The following is a 19,658-nucleotide window of genomic DNA, read 5'->3' as shown; positions in this document are numbered from 1 at the left end:
TGATTCTTGGATGAGAAAAAAGGAGGGCGAGGAGGAGACAGGGCAAGAGTTACGAAATGGATAGCGGGAGAGCGAGAGGCAGAGATGGGCCGATTGGAAGAGAAAGGATGACCCGTCTCTGGCTGACTCCCACAGAGGAGCACAACAGGTTGGTGGAGCTCGGCAGCTTCACTTGGCAAAATCTGAACAAAAACACAAAACCCGACTGCTCTCTCATATTCACACATGAACGCTGCTCGGCTGTGGCTTCTGAAATGAACAACCTCATCCTGCTTTGTTTTCACAAAAGTATTTCTCTTCCATTTCCACACATCTATATATAAAACTTGGTTGCAAGCCGATGGATTCCTTTAAATGCTGTAACTCCAAGTGGCATTAATCCTTTTTTTTTTTTTTCATTTCAAGTCATTTAAGAAGCAAAAAAATATGCCAAAGATTCGCTAATTCCTGCTTTTCAAATGTGAGGCTTTGCGGCTTTTCTCTGTTTTACATCATGATAACTTTGAATATATTTGAATTGTTGGTGGACATCGCTGCAGGCTCTGGCAACTTGCGATATGCATACTCTGTATTTTCTAACATTTTAAAGACAAAGACATTCAGTAACTAACGGAATATCGATCAAGAGATGACTCTCTGATGAGAGTAATTGTGAGCTGCAGACTAAATTGTTAACCAGCTTCAGCCAGAGCATGAAAATGATACAGACGTCTCCTTTGAAAGGTCAGCAGCAGCCTGCATGCAGCCTTTGCCATCCCTCCTCTTCCTCCCTGCCCGCCTGAGAAATGAATGCACACACATTAAAACAAGCCGCTCCATCCCTGCCACCTTTATCAGACAGTCCATCTTTGTCCTTCGGAAGGGGTACGAACTTTTATCTTATACTCGAAAGAGAAAAAAGAAAAAAAAACAGTTTACAATTCTTGAATTGAGCCTGAATAATGCTCGGACTGAACCTTTTCTTTTTCTAATGTAGGTCTGCAGCCGGCCTCACACAGATGGCGTCATAGCAATTGAGGTAGAAAATCTAGTAGCGGTTGCCATAGATGTTATGAAAATAATTTTGCAGGGATTACACTGTGACCAAGTGTTAACCTCGACACAGATGCACATAATGGTGAGAGAACTGGACGTGTAACAGTGTCTGGCCCGTGTAGCAGCAGCTGACGGGCTCTGTGTGTCCTTAACAGGCCAAACTATTCCCGACTTTTGGAAATGTATCAAAGACGCTGTGCTGTGACTGTTAACTGGAAGATTTCAAGCAGCAAAAAACACTAACATAGGACTGTGTTTATGAGAATGCCAGATATGGGAAACTCTACGGATGCTGTTTTGGAAAACTACTAAGGAACTGCTCAGTGAATCTCACATTTGACATTGGGTCTCATTTTTGTTGCCGTTTCCACCTTTTAAATAATCCCAAGAGTTTGTAATAATGTCTGCTTCTGTTGGTTCATCCAGATTATAGAAATTGCCTTCATCTCAATAAACTGGTACTAAATGGAATTAAATTTGATTTTGTATCCAAAAATGACATGTATAAAAAAAAAAAAGCAACATCTCCATGTTCCAGAAAGTGCCTCTGTTACTCTAGATCATACACTGAACACTGACTAATTCTTCGGCAGGAAGTAGTTCCAATACAAAATATTCAAAGCCAGGCCTGTGGATTTTCCAGAACGACTGGAACATTGTTTGTGGAAAGACAGGTTAGCAGATAAACATTTTTAATTTCCCTCCACCCTTTTCAGCAAAACACAGATAGAGAATTCCCAATCTGACCATATAAAACCAAAACTAACGGTTTAGATTTACCAAAAAGTATTTGTCTCACTATTAGGAGAGAAAATGTGTTTGGTTTTTTTTCCACTAATTAACATGTTGGAATATAAAGATATGGAAGGCGAGCGTTTCCCAATCTTTGTGTCCTGCTCGTGTTGGATCAAATCAGCCTAATAGAACAAGGTGGTCCACCAACAAGTGTCAGCTGTTCTCCCCTTGCCACCATTTAGTCCTACGGAGCAAACTGGTTTTAGTAGGCTATATCTCCGTTTTACTGTGACCAAGAATAGCGGAGTCGATGTGCTCTCTGTCGATGGGGCCTTAACACAGATTTAATTACAAGCCCATTTCATAATTCAAACTAGCTGGACACACTGTTGTCACGCATCGGCCGTTACACATAAACCCCGGGATGAATTTCACGGAGGAGCGGCGCTTTAAGAAACCACCTGACGTACCTTCTTTTTGGCGTTACAGTGGCAGCACACAGTCCACAGGTATTTGAGAGTTCTCCACAGGAGGATTATGAAGAGACCCCCAAAGAAAGTGACCATGGAGGAGGCGAGGAAAGCCCACCACATCCGCTGGCCATTGCTGTCACAGGGTACATCTGGTGAAAACGGGATGATCACGTTCATCTTGGATATGTGGATGGACGGGTCCGGGTTGAATTTCTCCCTGTTTTTAGGCATTATCGACTTCTGGTCGCCTGCCAGACCCCCGAACAAACAATCAACTCGACTGGGATTCAGGCGCTTCGGGGAGCTCCAGCCAGCGCCCCCTGATGCCCCAACGGCTCAGGCATGTTTGGTCAACCGCCCTCCGCTCCTAACGCTTTCTCATCTGGCTTCACTACAAGCGAGGACGTAAAAGTTGAGTCGACAGCGGGCACACGCACAAGAAAAAAAAAAAAAACTTCCTTTGAAATTAATCAGTCGCGCGCCTCACGATGCGCGTCCGCGGCTGGAATTGCGCGTCATCCGTTTGATCAGCGCGTAAAAATAAAAATGCTCTGCAAAAAAAATAAAAATAATAATAATCAAAAACTCACGACTTTGCCGATAGTCCTCGCAGATAAAACTGTAGTCGTTTTTTTATTATCGCACTCAAAAGGCGTGTTGTCCACGTCGGTCGATGGATCCACTCAACTCACTCCACCTTGTTCAGCAGCGCAGCTTTCAGCAGGTCCGCTACTTGAGCTCCGCACCGCGCACTGTTGAACGCGCTCCTCGCGTCAAAAGGTCGCAGTTAGTCATATCCTTAACGAAGATATTGTTTGACAACAACAACAAGAAAAAAAAAAAAAAAAAAAAAAAAAAAACAACAACGTTTTCGTGTCTGCAATTCTCGCTCGCCAGTTCCGGTGGCCGCTTGTCACGTTCATCTGTTGGAAGATGGCATCGCAGATTTACAGGTAGCGGGGGAGGAGCCGTCAATAGCAGACGTCGATGCTTATCTGGATGTCTGGTTATTTAGTGACCGCTTCATCATTTATTTTTTTATTAAATTTATGATTGTAACTTTGTGGTTATATCCATCTTATTTCGAAAATCCTACCGTGGAAACATCTCTTATAACGTCTAACATCCATACTCTGAAATCATTTCCCAACCGTCTTACCTTTACAGAGGTAGCAAACTGCTCCAAACTCTTTCTCCTCTCACTGGCGTCTTAACATCACCATTGTTGGCCTTTCAAACCTGGTACAGAGATGTCTGTTCGTTCAAAACGATATCGTTTGCATTTATTCAGCAATAAAAGACACGTGGAAATGTTTGGGTTTTTAAGACGCGTCGCAGGAGAGAATCAACTAACATTTCCATGTCTTCATAATTTGTCTGTATGCATTACAAATTTACAAAAACCCATCTTGAAACCATGAATTTAATACTTTACAATGACGACAGCACCTCCAACATATCCCAGCTGTTATAGTAAAAAAAAAAAAAAAGTTGCATATGACTTTGGAATATAAACAATGTGAACCTATATGGTTAACCGAGTCAGTGAGTAGTAGTCATTTCCTAGAATATGCATCTTTGATTATGTGGCAAAGAGAAGTGATTTAAAAACAAAAACAAAAGACAATTCACTATTTCTCACCTGCGGTGGTGAACTCCTCCCCCTCGTGGACAAACAGTGCATTGATCGCTGAGGTCCAACTTGAGGCGTTTCCTTCACAAATATCAGGCTGCTAGTTGTGAGCTGAGGAAATTATTCAAGTAAACACACGGTCTACATTTGAACAGAAAACACAAGACAACTTGCATTCCATTAACTGAACTCTGTTTTTAATATTTTGTAGAAATATTATCCTTCATTTGGGTAAAACCTGATCTAAAGTGTTTCATGATGAAATGTTGTCAACGTGATTTACTTAAAATAAAAAGAGGTACATGTCGATGTGTTTAGCTGACGGTCAACCATGAACCAGAAATAAAATATCCCTTCTTAAAGATCCACTTGACAAAGAGGAACAACATTGGCAGTACCAGTAGAACACACGAGCAAAACTACAAAGTCTGCTGTATTATCTACAATGGAAGTCGTGGTGTTAATGAATCCAAGAATGCATTGTGATGAACAAATATATTTAGCTTGGCACAATATTATGCTCGAGGGCTGAAATGAAAAACGGTGCATTCAGACAACAAAAAAAAACAAGATCGCGACATAATGTGAAGGAAGTCAATTTGCCACAACTTCTCTATAAATAAGACCATTAACTGGAAAACATCCTCCTTCCTATTAACTACACAGCTACATTGTATAACAAAAGGTTCATAACCAACAACTTTGATTTGATTAGATAAATTAAATGGCAGGAAAATACATATAAATATAGAGAAGGGAACACGGTGGTCCATTCTGTCTTCATTTCAAGAGTACGGTCTTCAGTTTGCGTCGATGCAGACTTTCTGTGGTCGGACATATTCATGGGACAAAGTGGGATTAAAGGAGTGCTACTCGATGTGAGGGGAAATACAACATTCAAGTATTAAATACTAGTGTAAACAAATCTATCTGTAGTAGAGCACATCACTATTTCAGTGGGAGTATTGCGTGTTCATCATCGTCAGTGCTGATATTGCTATATGTGAAAAAGTATTGGATGTTAACCATGGTGTCTGCTGTGTACCGATTCATTGTGCATCCTATTTAAAAAAAAACAAAAAAAAAAAACACTGACATCCTGTCTGATGTCTGAGAGAGGTGAAATTTCTACGGTGCTCCATCGGGAATCCACAGTACTTTATTCTGCTCCTGCTCCACGATGGTCATGATCTGAGTGCAAATGTAGGAGACGCTGCCTCCTTGGACAACGCCTGCAACACAGTGAGGGGCGGGGAGGAATATGTGCATGGGGAATGTTAAGCATGTAGGTCAGATATGGCTGGATTTGTCTCTATATAAACATCTCGGGCTGCAAGTAGTAACTGTTTTTATTATAGATTAATATGAACTCATCCTTTTTTTTTCTTTTAATAGGCAAATTGTTTGTCTTTAAAATGACTGAAAATTGGGAAAAGCACGGGTGGGCAAACCAGTTATTATTTTCACTATCTACTAATGTTTGATGATTTTTTTTTCTTGAATAATTTAGTCTGGTTTGTAAATGTCCAAAACAACACAAGTTATCAAGTTCTTTAAAAGGTTTTGCCCCAGCAACAGTCAAAAACTCTTGACAAAAGAAAAGCAGCAAACTCATAAGTTGAAACTAGAGAACGTCAAACCATCTGTTGTGTACCAAAATAATTGCTTATTGAATTTCTTTTAATCCCCTCATTGATCGATTGTTTCATTTCTAGAGAAAAGCACATTCCCAGAGCTCCCGGAACCCAGTGGCCCCGTTCACACCTGGCATTTATTTATTTATTTATATATATATATATATATATATATATATATATAAAAACGTCCTCGGGGATCCGATCACGAGTGGACAGCTCGATTGCGCGTGCTCCACGTGCATCTCCACTGACGGGTTGAAATCATAACAATTGGCTTCTTCTTCTCGTTTCGGCATTTTAATATGACGTCCTTCGTGCCCGAATAAGTACGTGCGACCGCTTACTCAGAGGACAACAGTTGAGAAAGCGTTTGCGCTTCACGCTGCTAAAAGCATTTGGCCCGGACCATCTCCAAACGTGGTTGAAGCGATCGGGTTTGAATGCGTCCTCGATGCATCTTGGGTGTATTCACACCTGTACTTTGAGCTGTCGGCTTATGATTGGATCACCCAAAATCGCTTTTATTGTCGGGTGTGATCAGAGCTACTGACTTCACTAAGTTTGCATTGTCTGAAAAGTCAGAAAACCAAAGTCATTTAGTTTACAAAGACATATACGAGAAAAGCATCAAATAAGATTTCTATCATTTCATATTGTCATGGACAAAGAGGACTGTGGAGCCACAAATGGTTTCAGTTGTACATTTTGGAGATAAACTGGTGCAGGGATGTGACCAGCTCCACTTAACGCCGTCTACCACCAGATACATTTTTAACTGTTGATGATAAAAGTTATTATCGCGGCTTGTGTGCAGAAGTTGGCCGGCCACCGCCGTCTGTTAGAGGGGATCAGTGGTGGTGTCATTGAAAAAGCCCTTCCCCATAACTCGCCTCCTTTTATAAAGCCATTAATCAGCCGGACAGTTGGGTGTCTCGGACTGTCTGCTGCTCCACATACCAAAATTTAACTCTGATCTGTGAAGCAACACAGATACTGTGCCCCCCCAAAAAAACTCAGCTAACTCCCAGACACACAGTTTAAAGACAAAATTTCTGAAAATACAAACAGGAGCTACTAAGCGAGACACGAAACAAGCTTTGTGCCATTTGAGTTTTGGTGAACTGGTCCTTTAATAAAAAAAAAAAATGACCCTGCAAACGCAAACTGGCGTTCGTTCCTCTAGTGGCACTCAAATAATTCACTGTGCGCACATTTATGCAAATGTGTCTGTAAGCTTACAGTAACTGGTGAGATGAGTCACGTTTTTGTTTTTTTGTTTTTTTTTAAACTGGTGTTTGTACATGATAGTGAAAACAAGTCATTTTCACCAACCTGTGAAGAAGCGGCTGAACTCCTGCTCTATCTTCTGCGCCGCCTCGAACTGCTCCTTGGAATGTTTCTGCGAGAGTTTATCCCGCAGGTACAGAGGGTCCTTCTGCTCTCTGGGGAGACAACAACGGCAGCAGCACCTGTCAGCATGCTGGAAAATATCTCTTCACAGACGCACACATTTCATAACGAGGCGCAATCCCGCTGCGATAAGCAAGAGAGTTTGTCGGAACCCATGTTTAGATTTTAAAATCAGATTGTCAAGATTACGCTAGATGTCATTAAAATAGTTACGATTATCCTGAGGTTGGTCTTCCTTCAAATCCAATAAGTAAATGAATCAAAGCTAATTTTCTGGAATAACCACATGGTTCAAAGTATAATTGGCCCAATACATTGAAATAAATACCACACGTGTTAATATTAGTAGTATTCTGTCATGTTGAAAACCTTTTCATTTAATTGCGACATTTCCGACAATGGACTAAACACAACGACAGATTGAGCTTCAAACGATTGGTTTGGCAAACTCTTTCATTTGTAACGACAAGTCCAACAGCACAGCTTCAATGAAATGTCTTCCCTTTAAAACACTTCCAGCCCACTCGTTCACGCCGTGTCAGCGCATAGTCTTGAGAGGAAGTCATGTGACTATCGGTCTTCATCTTCCACTGGGAGCGTCCGACCTAACCTAGAATCACGCTCCCTTCCCTCCCTGGCACTCAGTATGCAGTCAACATATTGGTCTGCTGTTGCCTCCCAAAGGATAAAAAAAAAAAAAAAACATGAAAAACCTTGAGCTTTTGTCAGTTGCTGCAGGCAGGCAGGCAGGCAGGCAGTGGGAGGTGTGTTTGTGTGTACGTGGAAGCTGCGGCGGGTGGGGGCAGCGAGTGCTTTAGCCACCCACGCCACAAACCAGAGCCTCGGGCTCCGTGTGCCCCTCCCCGGACAGCTGGCACTCAGCTGATGACAGCGAAGGCTTAGCAGGAATCAATCTCGACCATGTCTGCCCGCTGCACCGTTTCATAGATTTGTGGGCGTGGGCGTGTGCTTGTGTGCGCGTGTGTGTGTGTACGTGTGTGTGTGTGTACGTGTGTGGCAGTGGAAAGCCTGTTCCTGCCAGACCAGAGTGTGTTCTCATTTGTGTGCGTGTCTGCGCGCACGCTTCTGCATAAAGTACCATGCTGAGGGGTTCAAGCAGATTTAATCTTCCCATGCGATTACAAATGAAAAAGCAGAGTGATTTTTGCGATATCGTCATCGTCGTCGTCGTCATCATCATCATCATCATCATCATCCGATCAAAACCCCGGCAGGTGGTGGAAGAGAGTAGGCTGTGGCTTCTAAACTAATGACACTGATCAAATCAGGTTGATCAATTAGTTTTCATTATCAATGCGAGATGGATATGATTATAAAGGAAGCGAGACTTGTGTAGATGTCAATTTCCTGAGTGTCTCGACTAAGAAAATTAAGAGCGTAATCAAGACTTGTATTTCCTGGAAGGGAAATTGGAATAAACAGGACAGTTTTTTTCAGTTGTTTTTTTTCCATCCAAAGCATTTTGAGTATGCATTGAACTAATGCCCCATCAGTTAACTACTAAATAGGAACAGATGATTATATTAGATGCTACAGACACATTATATGTTAATGGGTTAGGGTTAGATTTATATATATATATATATATATATATATATAGAATACACACACGCACACACATTAGAAAATGTGATTTTCACAAATGTAGATCAGCGGATTCTCAAACAAAAAAAACATTTATAAACAAAACCATTAACATACAATGTTTTGTTGTTGTTTTTTTTTACCATAAACAGCCTCCAGAAGCAAAATATTTTGGATAAAATTTCTTAGTATGTTGTTGAAGCATCTGAACTTGAAATATAATCGGGAAAATTCTTAAATTTAAATTCTTAAATTGACAGGGTAGAAATTTTATTATTTTCCTGTCTGGCGCCCAACTATTATTCTGGGGATAAAACTACGCTACAAGCGGTGGCACCGGAACATAAAGCCCATGCTTGACCTACACTGGACATGTCTTGAGGAAAAAAAAAAAAAATCATGTTAATCAAACATCTTTTAAGGCGTGGGATTACTCACTTTATCTGCTTGGCATTTTTGTAGCGAATGAATATGACGATTGGGTAGATGTGAACGCTGTGAAGACGTTCGATGGCGTGAGGAGCAATGTCAAGCAAACAGTGACAGTCCTATGAGAGAAAATAACAGCAAAATGACTGCTTGAGAAATGAGAGGATGGCTCAAAGCAGAATGAAGCAGAAAATGTAGCAAATAACTTTGGATACATAATGAACATCCCAAAAAAAGTTGACAGTGAAGCCAAATTTTCCACTCCCCCCCCCCAAGTCAAGCTTGTAAACTCTTCTTTGTGATATGTATGCAAAGTACTTCTCACAGATGACTGACTGTTGATAGAAGTTGGATAATTCACGATAAAAACGAACACATAACTTAAGTTAAAGTTATATTTTGATAATTTCAAACGTATTTCATTGTTTGCAATTCGAGACAAATGTAACACCTGAATAATGACCAGTTTCTGAAAACATCTCCAAAGACCTCGGGGCACTTACCTCCAATTTGCGGTCTAAGATTGTAAAGACGGCTATGTACAAACTTATCAGTTGCAAAACTAAAAGACCCAATTGCTACCGATGTTCTGGTCCAAAGATGACTCAAGTAAAATGCACAGTGAGATTAATTTACCTTCTCTGTGATCTCTTTTATTGATGCAACAGTCGTAACGTCAAAATGGCCGCTCCTCCGTTTGTAGTCAATGAAAACGCAGTCCTTCACTCCGCGCTCTATTGCCTGCTGAGATGCCTTCATAATTTCTGGAAGTAAAATAAATCCAAATATTTTTTTTATTTTTGTAACATATAGAATTAGTTCTCTCTGCTTATTCCTTCATTTTAAAATTGAATCACTGTGTTCCTGATTAAGCAGCTCTTTGTGAAACACCTCTTGTGCAATAGCACAAACCTGATGCATATAAAATGTAAAATCCTTCATGAATAAATAAACTCGTTATTGTGTGTATCGGCTCACCAGGCAGACAGCGACAGAACTTTGACGAAGCTTCCTTCACCAACATGTCTTTACTGGCCTCAACTAGCGGACCCAAGACCAGCACCGGTCTCGGGGACAAGCACTCCACCTTCTGCACCCGCTGGTACATCAGGCTCACTCCGTCTGAGCAGGAAATACAGACAAACTGTTTAGTCACAAATACACGAGACGGCATAGAAACACAGCTGTTGTTAATAACCACAGTTATGAATTTCTGTATCATGGGAAAGCCTTGAGTCAGCCTGCTTTTTATAGCATCATCCTGCTTTGAAACCACACAGTCATACCCGAGAGCTGCCTGGCAAATGTGGCAACAAATAATCTTATGTTAACTCGCTATAAATTACATTTGCCTTCTCCATTTCTATTTAGTCGCGTCTGATAAAACCCGAGGCAGCTGATGCAGTTTTACTGAAAAAAAATATAAATGTTTACTTTTAGTTTTACAGATTTAATCCAGGGACAAACATTTTCTTTTTTTACTGTCCATATCAATATTTTTGGGGGGATTTAACATGAACTCATTATGTTGCTTGGCTCGTGCATTTCTGATAAAGCTGTCTCACAAGTGGATTTCTCACCCTCTGTGATGGGTAAAGAATCTGTGCTTATAGCATCCAGAGCCATCAGGTCCTTCCCGTCCTTGGATCCGCTGCGTTTGTGCTTCAGCCTCCGGCGGAAGAACGACCTCCGAGCAGCAGCAGACAGAGTCTTGCAGGTGCCGTTATCATCTTTCATATCAGCCATGCAGTGTCTTCTGTAGAAGTCCTGGTCCATCCTAATGGTGACAAATCAGCAGAGCCACATAAACGAAAAACTAATTATCATTATTCAAGCTTGATGAAAGTGAAAGTGCTCATTCAGATTTATGAAAACTAGAATGGTCAAGATTACTAGAATGATGTGCAAATATCAAACCTCCAGTGAGAGTAAATTATAGCCTGGACTTACATGTATTTACTTGGAATCTGCCCTTTCTCCAGCTTCTGTGCATTCTCGTCCAGTTGCCAGGCCATCCAGTAGCCAAAATTGCCATTTGGTAGTGTGTCTTCTACGTACAGGATATCATCTTTCTTAAAGCTCAGTTCCTGCTCCACCTCTGCCACCCTCTCATAAAGTGCTCTGACAAGGAACGAACAAAAAATAAAGTGAAGATGAATACATTATTTGTCTTTTGGAGACAAAAACATAACAAACTGGGATACAACTTTGCAGAACATTTAAGTGCTTTTAAGATATAGATCCAAAGATTTAAGTCTTTCATAGGTTCAGTGTCAATCAAAAACACAAATCGCCAAAACATTCTTTATGTCTGGTTTGTTAGGCCTCTGAAACATTCACAGCCATAACTGTGCAATACTGAAATACATTTCTGATTTGTGCATTTACCAGTCTTTTGTTTGCATGTTTAAGTTAATTGCATGTTACAAAAACCAGATGCACAAGAAAATAACTGAAATTGAAATTTAAGTTGAATCTTTTTCTGTGCTTTCAATAGTTTCAGAAATACTTAGGACACCTTATGAAAAATCCATCCCCGGAAGACTCTTTGATTGCAGCGAGGTTGTCCGCACAGTTCTGGACCTTGAACGTGATTGTTTCAGAGGGTTTCAGCATTTCCAGGTGAGCGTCTTCTTTAGTCTTATTCTTCATGCCGACGCCATTGTACTGTAGGAAAACCGCAATTACACAGTTAGCAAAGAACCCTGAGCTTCTTTGTCACAAAAAATTAATAATTTTGCGTAAAAGCAAGTCGAACAAGGCATTAAAAAGTATAGGAAGCTATAAACAGGATAGAAGTTGGACCTCACACAGTCCATGTCTATATGCTTCTAACATACCTGCTTGAATGTTAAACTATAGGGTGCTTTTGTTAAGCCACAGTGCACCTTGCATTTCGTATAAAAGGCACACAGAGACGTGTTCCTGAACTATAATGTGCTCACACCAACTATCCAAGCCATTTCCATTGTACACATGACGATCCTAATTAACTAATGCCGCCAATAAGCCCTCCGGATACCTCCAGTATCAAGTCTCCAAGCAGCAGGCCGTCAGCACTCTTAGCAGGGCTGTCATCCTCCAGACTCTCCACAAAGATGCCATAAAGGTTTCCTCCACAGATCTGAACTCCCAGCTCCACGTGGATCTTCTTCAGCCTGACCAGCCGAGGCTCTGCAGCCCCACGTGTAGCCGAGCCAGGAAGCCTGCAGAAAATCCTCACAGTCAGACTTCAAGCTACTCTGTCCCTTTACTTTAACCCCACCACGATGGCATATCAATAGCTTTCAAGTTTATTTTTGTTGGATACATTAATACAAACATACCAGCTGTCACAAAGAGGCAAACAGAGAAAAAAAAAAATACAGACAGAAGACAAAATATGGTGACACTGAACATAAAAAAAAAAAAGCAGTGCAGTGAAGAGAAATGATGCACTACCTGAAGGAGTTGTGAGGACTGGTGGCAGGAGTCGTCTGTTTGGACGGCGGTGTCATGGTGCCCTCGTCCTGCTCACTCAGTGTATCAACGGTGGAGTGGTTGTCTGGGGTGGTGGCTCCGCTGTCGTGGGGTGTCGGCTGGTTGCTGATGGACTCCATCCGAGACCTGAGGAGAGCAGAAGTGGAATATAGTTTTCAGGTTATTTACTAAACTACTTTAAAGTTACAAATCATTGAGTTTAGGAGACGATGTCAACCTGTTTAACTCCCCTTTGAAGCATGCAAACTGCTATTTTGTGCTATTTTGAATATCTATATTTCATTCAAGTGTTTCCATCTGCTATTTAATCTCAATTACAAAACCTTCTCCGTTTGCCTCATTTAAGTGCCGTGTTTTCATGTACTGTGTATTGTCACATTACACTGTAAGCAACTTTTCACTAAAAGTTTTAGCAGTTGCGTTTCTCCTCTTCTTCCTCTTACCCTGAACGTGAGTGATTGCCCAGCTGAAACATGTGAGGATTGTATTGAGCCAAAATGGTGACCGTATCACACTGCTGGCCGATCACCAGCCGCGCCTGCTGCTCGTTGGCATTGCGAAGGTTGATGCCATTAAACTGGAAAACAGTGGAGATTCATTAGAAACAGAAAAGGATGATAAACATTGACAGGATATGTGGATTAAAGTGTGGTGGCTTGCTGGTACCTCGAGGAGTTGGTCTCCGTACTCTAAACGAGCTTGATGAGCGATGCTGCCTGCTGTCACTTTGGACACAAATACTCCACCGTTCTCTCCACTGACAATGGAGATACCCAGTGGTTCAGCTCCTTTCTGTACCGTCACATTGCGTGGCTCCTCTAAATATGGCCTTTGGGGAAAAAGAAGAACACTTTGTTATATATAGTGTTCTGTGGGAAGACTGCTGGAAGGACGCAGCATGCAACCGAATTAAATTCAAAGAAGCTGTTGCTTGGAATCTGATGTTTCAATGCAAACAAAGGTCTCTCTCAACTGCAACGTTCATATGATGAGTCCTTAAAAGCAAAGATGCATTACTAGTCTCTGTAGTCTGTGTGGAATTTGCCACGTGCATTGTAAAATCCAACTCGGTGTCATGCAATCATACAAAATTTAACAACATTCGGAATAAATAACAGAAAGAGAAAAGATGATGGCTTAAAGGGATACACCCATTTCTTTATTAAGTTTATTAAACATTCAAACGAATCTAGCACCACTGCTGCTAGAGTAGTGGGGCTGGATTCCAACATTTAGATTTTCTGAGTGTACACAGAAGGTCTTGGGAACTGTGCTCTAAAAGTCTTGCAGGCAGTGCACATACTGTGTGTGCTACAAGAAGCACAGGACAAACCTCAAGCTTCTTAAAGAGAGGAACCTGGGCTTTACTGCCAGTGGAAGTCTAACAGAGGAAGTGTGGTAAGAGACAAATCTAAGAAGCAGATGAGGAGAAGAAAGAGAGAGAATGATCACCCACAGCAGGAGAGAAAGATTTCAGGTTATAATGATCAGCAGCAGAGAAGAAAGACATGAGGATAAAATTATGCATGAGTCGCTGTGAGATGGAGGCTCACAGGTTTGTTTACTGCGTTACAAGCACTTAATCACAATGAACCAGACAGAAGTAGAGACAAATGGTGGAAAACATGTCGTGTTCTGCTGAATGATGGCATTATAACGACCCAGACGAGGGGCTGGCCTACCCATCCTTCCGCCTGTCACCAACTGGAGCAGGGCTGACTGATATCCTGGGCTGGGTGGAAATGGAGCCCTGCGATTGGCTGCTGGTGAAAGACGATGTCTCCAGGTTGACAGGGGACATCGGAGGTGTCGGGCTGCTACACTCCGAGTGTGTAAGGGAGCCTGGAGTGGCGGTGGAGAAAAGCAGGCAGGTATTCAGCCTTGCTGTTTACAGCACGAAACATTCACCATCACATGGCGTCAGCTGCCGAACTGAACAGTACCTCTGTCAGATCCAGCGGAGCGGGGATAACGAGTCGGAGGGATCTTAATGCGTTCTGCCCTAAACTGCAAAGTACCAGAGGAACCTAGGGAAAACAAACAGAGAAAAATGTATTAAATATTCAGTTCACCCACACTAAAAACAACAAAAATAAATTCTCACCGTGTGGGTACCCGGCCATGTGGATACAGGCATTCACCCAGGAAAGTGCTTAGTTACTCTGATAAGCTGTGTTTTCTGACACTGCATTAGGCCACTCTAATTAACTGTGACAAAGCAAATGTTTTATGTAGCCAATCAGTCACTGTCACCTCCTGAGCTGAATCAGACAGATTGTAATGTGATCAATTTAGTTGCAAAATGATCTCTCATTCAATTTGTGAGCTTTTGTTGCGCAATATGGAGCAACACGTCTCCCCTTTATAGCTGATGTTATATTTTATAAAAAGGTCTACTACACGTTATATAATTTCTTCTGATGTAAGTAAGGAGGAGTACTTTACTAAATGACCATGTCACTCATATCAAGATCGATTACGCAGAAGATTGATGCAACGCAAGAGGTCGTTGTTATTGAATTTTTTTTCTTACTTTTCAAAACCTCGAACCTACATGACCAATAATAAAACTTGACTGGTGACAGTTTGGTTAGAGATTTGCGTGTGTGATGCTAGGAGCACTGAATGTATCTACGAGCTACTACCATCAAGCAGAGATGAGGAACGGTCCACCCAGGTCCGGTAAACACATCTCTTTATACATGCCCAGACCGTTTTCAATTTCAAACTTCTCCAGCCACAACACTTGAAGCAATTTAACAAATCTCCTCCAGCTCTCTCAGAAGTCACAAATGGCTCCCAGCAAATTCATTTATTTTCACATATGCAGTAGTACATCCACTATGCACTGTGGGAAAGCCTCACATATTTTTGGTTTCATTTTCTTGCCAAGTTTTGCAGCATTAGGCTCTGCCAACATCCCAATTCGACTGAAGTGCGGTAGAGGAGTGTTGCCCGGCTTGGAAGAATACAATAAAACATTTCAACAGCAACACGCCTCTCCAGAAACAATGACCTGGTTACTCACTAGTTTCTGAGAATCATCTATAATAAAACTGTTTATAGTGAAGTCTGTAGATCCCCCGGGATAACAAAACCATTGTTTCTAATATCTCCAAACATGTGCAAATCAAACCAGAACTATCTGCCTGGCCAGATATTGAAAAGTACGAGGGGGAAAAAAAATATGATCACCTCAACTTGAAAACATACAACAGATCATTTACAGCCCATTTTATGCCAAGTTATGATCGGCATTAAACTAGGACACCACACATACTCATTCTGGCGCTGGAGGGTAAGGAGTTAGTGCTGTGTGGTGGTTGGCTGCAGCTCGTCTCCGTCAAGTCTCCAGCGCGCTTGTGGCTGAGGTCCAAACTGAGGCGAACTTGATGCTGGGGGCTAAAAGTGGAGAAAAAGACCTACGTTAGTCCCCCGGCGGTCAATTATTCAACCCAGAGCAAGATATAATTTGCCACATGCCATCTGCTCGTGAGATCTGGGGCAGAGCACACACTTGTTTTGTACATAAACGCAGCATCACAGGATTTAAATCGATCAATGGTAGAAGTTTACAAACTATAATATATCGAGGACTAATGACTAGTTTTGAACAGACTGATTATTACAACTACAAAATTTGTCAAAACAATGGCAAAAATCATCATGTCCTCAAATTTCCTGTTTTGTCTAACCAACAGACCAAAGCCCAAAAATTATAATCACTTCAAACATAAATCGACAAATTGTTTCATTACAAAACAATACAGACTAAATGGTGAAAAAAAAAAAATTTCAGTACTAAAAAGGAGGTACAGGAATAATTCAGTCTGGATATATCCAGTAGGCCTTTTCAGAAAAGCAGAGCTGTAAATAATAAAATTAATGATGGGCTGAATTTCTCTTCGCTGCCTTCGTTTCAGTGTCCTGGTGTTGTGCATGGTGGTTCACTGACACACTGTCATGGTTTTCTAGTTCTAACTGTGCTTTCCCTTCTATGACCGGTCAAAATGTCAGCAGTGAGAGGGCCTGTTAGTGTGACGCGTAAAAATGCACGGAGCCTGATGGTGAATAGACTGGCAGAGCACCTTGTGTGTGCGTGTGGGTGGACGCCCGAGCTGGGAGGTGGAGGACAGTTGTTGGTCTGGATCTCATGGCTCCACGCCGTATACACCGGGTTCCTCATGACGGCCGTCACAGCAGGACATGGGGCCAAACCTCGCTGCGCCGGGTCTGAAGGAAGACACCGATCAGAGATTGAATTACACCCAAAATGTCACGCGACACCTCTGTCCTATGAATATTCACTATATCTCTCATTCATTCCTATTGAAGGACAAACGGTATGGGTTTTGAGTTTTGGCGTGATCTTCAACCAGTTGCTTTTGTTTAGCTTTGACTGGGCAAATTTCTTGTGCTTGTTTGCGAAAAGAAAAAGAAACAGTGATGCACTGTTTGGAATTGGAGAAGTCATTAGCTCATTTATACACTTCCAGACAAAACTGTGGTAGCGGTATCATAATCTCTTAACAGGCTGATCAGCATCAAAAATGCAACCTTCTATCCTATTTGGAGTGTCGGGAACATTTCATTGAACAGAAAAGCAAAGAGACCATTTCTTAAGTCTCAATGCTCGTGACAACCCTGACTCCAAAAGCAAAACAGAACAGATGAAGTTGTTCAGGTGACTTACATGCAGTGATGCTGCTGTAGCTTGGAGGTGCAAATGGCATGCTGTACCGATTAGATCGCATAGGAGAGAAGCGCAACAAGTCCATTGGCTCAGGAGAGTGTTCATCATTAGAGAAACTCTGTACCTGCAAGAAGCAATCAAAAAGCTTAATAAGACCAAGGCTTTGATTCCCTGATAATACTTTTCGTAATCCAATTTTTTTCAATCTATAAAATATCCGCAAATATTTCCACCACAAATTCAACATGTCTATCAATACTTGTTTTGTCTGACCAACAATTCCAAAAAAAACAAAATTAAATGAACATATTTGACATGTGTGGCAAGGGAGGTCAATAAACATGTAAGTTACAGGAAGCATCAACACATCACAAAGATCATAAGGACGGTATCTCGGTTACCTGCATTGGAACAGGGATGTGTATTGGAGTCACGTTTCGCCGTAGTGCTGGTGCTGATTTTGGCCGGTACCTCTTCCTTTCCGGCCCCTGTGTCCTGTGTCGACCCGCCCCCACCTCAGCAGGTTTCTTGGAGCTGCTCTTGGGCTCTCCTGGAGGAGCATCAGTGTAATAGAACTGATTCCCAACCTCTCCCTCGTTCTGTTGGCCCGTAGCTTGGGCCGGGGAGGCTGGCGGTGTGCCGGTAGTGATGGTGGAGTCAGACGCCGAGCTGTTCTGTTGCCGATGTTTGAACCGGAACGAGTCCCTCCTGGCTGGTGGGGTGGGAGGTGTCTGAGCAGATTCCGACACCGAGCTCTGCGGCGAGTGCTTGGGCAACTGAGACAGAGACATGTAGTCGAGTTTTGGGGCAGCTTCAGGTCTCCTGAAAGCATTCACATCGAAGATGGACGTTCTCTGTTTAGGTTTTTTGTAGATGGACAGCTGGGTGCACTCCGAAATAGAAGCTACGGCTATGACTTTAGGCCACGTGCCTCCGCTAGGCTTCACTGGCGAGCTCTGCACTCGGTCCACAGGTGAGCTGCAGCCGGGGGCAACGGGGGTGAAGGTGAAGGGGCGATGTTGAAGGTCGTGCCTCCTGTAGCAGAACTCTGGGTGGGGCTCTGAAGGACTGTGGGAGTTGGAAAGGGAGTGGGAGTGTAGCGAGCCGTTGGAAAAGGGTTTGTGGTGGGAATGAGTGCTGCCGCCGCTGCTATCCAAGGAGTCACCCGCATCCTTACACATTTCATCCCCTCTGCCCAAGTCACAGCTGCAGATGTCGGTTTGTGTGGAGCAGTTGTGCTTGGAGTTCCTGCAGTTCTTGGTGTGGACCTCACAGGACTGGAGCTGCGGGGGTTTTTCTGAGTCCCTCAAAGTTTCGAATAAACTTTGGCCAGAACAGCTCTGCGGAAGGAACTGTCGAGGAGGAAAGGTACAAAATTGAAAATGCTTAGTTTATTATCCTTAATTTTTAAGAGACAGACAAATGCAAGAATAAAAAGAATTGTGAAATATCCTGCAAAAAGCTCAAGATATTGCTCGCATTCAAATTGATCAGGAAAACGTACGTCTTGCCTTTAAACATAATTAGTGTCTTACCCGAAGGTCAGAAATAATAGCAGTATATATGATTTTGAAAACAAGGCTTGTTGAAGTTAGGAAGTGTAGAGTTTGGTGTTTGTCTGGGGTCTGAGGTTTTCACCTTCATAAGGGAGATGCTGAGCGAGTTGTGGCAGTTCCTCAGCAGAGACTCACATTCAGAGAGCGACTTGTTATCAACCGCAATTCCATTGATCTGTGTGCAAGACAAAAACAAATGTACAACTTACTTGCAAGGACATGATGAATTCCCCACACCTCACTGATTAAAGGCCGTCAGTTAGGACAAGTTTATCTTAAATTTGCACGACAATTTGGTATACGAGATGGTTGTGTCTCAATTTCTTACGACACACTAAAGTAAAGAACACCAAAAGATACAAGTTAAACTTGCTTGATTTATGAGTGACAGAATTTGCTTCATTCGTTAACTTTACATAATTCTATATTTTTTTTTCTTGTTTACCCAACATTGAAGGATTGACTGCATAATTTAATATTAGCACAAAGTTGCAAATACATACATTTCCGAAGGACTCACTATCGCAACAGTATTCTGTGAAGATACATAGATGGTAAGTACTTCATAGTATCAGTATAGTGAAGGTTTAGGACGCCAACACAGTGTGTTCCTTGATTTAAACACAACATGCTTATGGTCAGTAGAGGGCACCAGAAGCCCGTGTCAGAGCCCAGTTGCCGTTTCTCTGCATTAAATGGGCTCTCCTCATGCAACTTAAACAAGTTTTTAGCCAGCATACTCACAGCTAACAATCTGTCACCAACGGTGAGATTGCAGTCTCTGGCAGCTGGACTTCCTGCAGCTAAAGTGGCAACAAACACTCCACTTTCCAAGCCAATACCACAGTCTGAGAAATAAGACAGAGAAAAATAGAAATCATTTTATATTTATTACACAAAATGAACATACAGTTAAATAAATGTCATTAAGTCTTAAAAAATATATATATATATACCCATCATTATTTTCTG

At 42.0% G+C, this 19,658-nt stretch overlaps 2 protein-coding genes across 18 annotated transcripts in view; both read right to left on the bottom strand.

The window, feature by feature from the left end:
* Nucleotides 1–2,821, bottom strand: part of LOC138201885 (calcium-activated potassium channel subunit alpha-1a-like) — an 83,625-nt gene extending 80,804 nt beyond the window's left edge. For 13 of the 14 annotated variants that reach the window (XM_069155413.1, XM_069155417.1, XM_069155415.1 and 10 more), the window contains exon 1: nt 2,241–2,821. In XM_069155413.1, the coding sequence (XP_069011514.1) occupies nt 2,241–2,474 (234 nt within the window). In that variant the 5' untranslated portion in view covers nt 2,475–2,821. The remainder of the gene's footprint in view (nt 1–2,240) is intronic. The other variant, XM_069155429.1, reaches the window with a different exon arrangement.
* Nucleotides 2,822–4,051: 1,230 nt separating this feature from the next.
* The window catches only part of LOC138201883 (disks large homolog 5-like), a 30,707-nt gene continuing 15,100 nt past the window's right edge, over nt 4,052–19,658 (bottom strand). For 2 of the 4 annotated variants that reach the window (XM_069155410.1, XM_069155411.1), the window contains exons 14-34: nt 19,431–19,534; nt 18,769–18,861; nt 17,532–18,482; nt 17,131–17,254; nt 16,526–16,670; nt 15,718–15,839; nt 14,381–14,464; nt 14,120–14,279; nt 13,771–13,848; nt 13,104–13,266; nt 12,881–13,014; nt 12,399–12,563; nt 11,980–12,163; nt 11,476–11,624; nt 10,908–11,078; nt 10,538–10,734; nt 9,936–10,079; nt 9,594–9,721; nt 8,967–9,076; nt 6,846–6,955; nt 4,052–5,108 (exon numbers count right to left, since the gene is read on the bottom strand). In XM_069155410.1, the coding sequence (XP_069011511.1) occupies nt 5,005–5,108; nt 6,846–6,955; nt 8,967–9,076; nt 9,594–9,721; nt 9,936–10,079; nt 10,538–10,734; nt 10,908–11,078; nt 11,476–11,624; nt 11,980–12,163; nt 12,399–12,563; nt 12,881–13,014; nt 13,104–13,266; nt 13,771–13,848; nt 14,120–14,279; nt 14,381–14,464; nt 15,718–15,839; nt 16,526–16,670; nt 17,131–17,254; nt 17,532–18,482; nt 18,769–18,861; nt 19,431–19,534 (3,620 nt within the window). In that variant the 3' untranslated portion in view covers nt 4,052–5,004. The remainder of the gene's footprint in view (nt 5,109–6,845; nt 6,956–8,966; nt 9,077–9,593; nt 9,722–9,935; nt 10,080–10,537; nt 10,735–10,907; nt 11,079–11,475; nt 11,625–11,979; nt 12,164–12,398; nt 12,564–12,880; nt 13,015–13,103; nt 13,267–13,770; nt 13,849–14,119; nt 14,280–14,380; nt 14,465–15,717; nt 15,840–16,525; nt 16,671–17,130; nt 17,255–17,531; nt 18,483–18,768; nt 18,862–19,430; nt 19,535–19,658) is intronic. The other 2 variants (XM_069155412.1, XR_011178614.1) reach the window with 2 other exon arrangements.

Source organism: Embiotoca jacksoni, unplaced genomic scaffold (genome assembly GCF_022577435.1).
Source record: "Embiotoca jacksoni isolate LCO1_2020_lvr unplaced genomic scaffold, fEmbJac1.0.p SCAF_20, whole genome shotgun sequence".
Taxonomy (NCBI): Eukaryota; Metazoa; Chordata; class Actinopteri; family Embiotocidae; genus Embiotoca; species Embiotoca jacksoni.
Note: the sequence above shows the minus strand (reverse complement) of the source record. Positions and strands in the feature narration are given on the sequence as shown.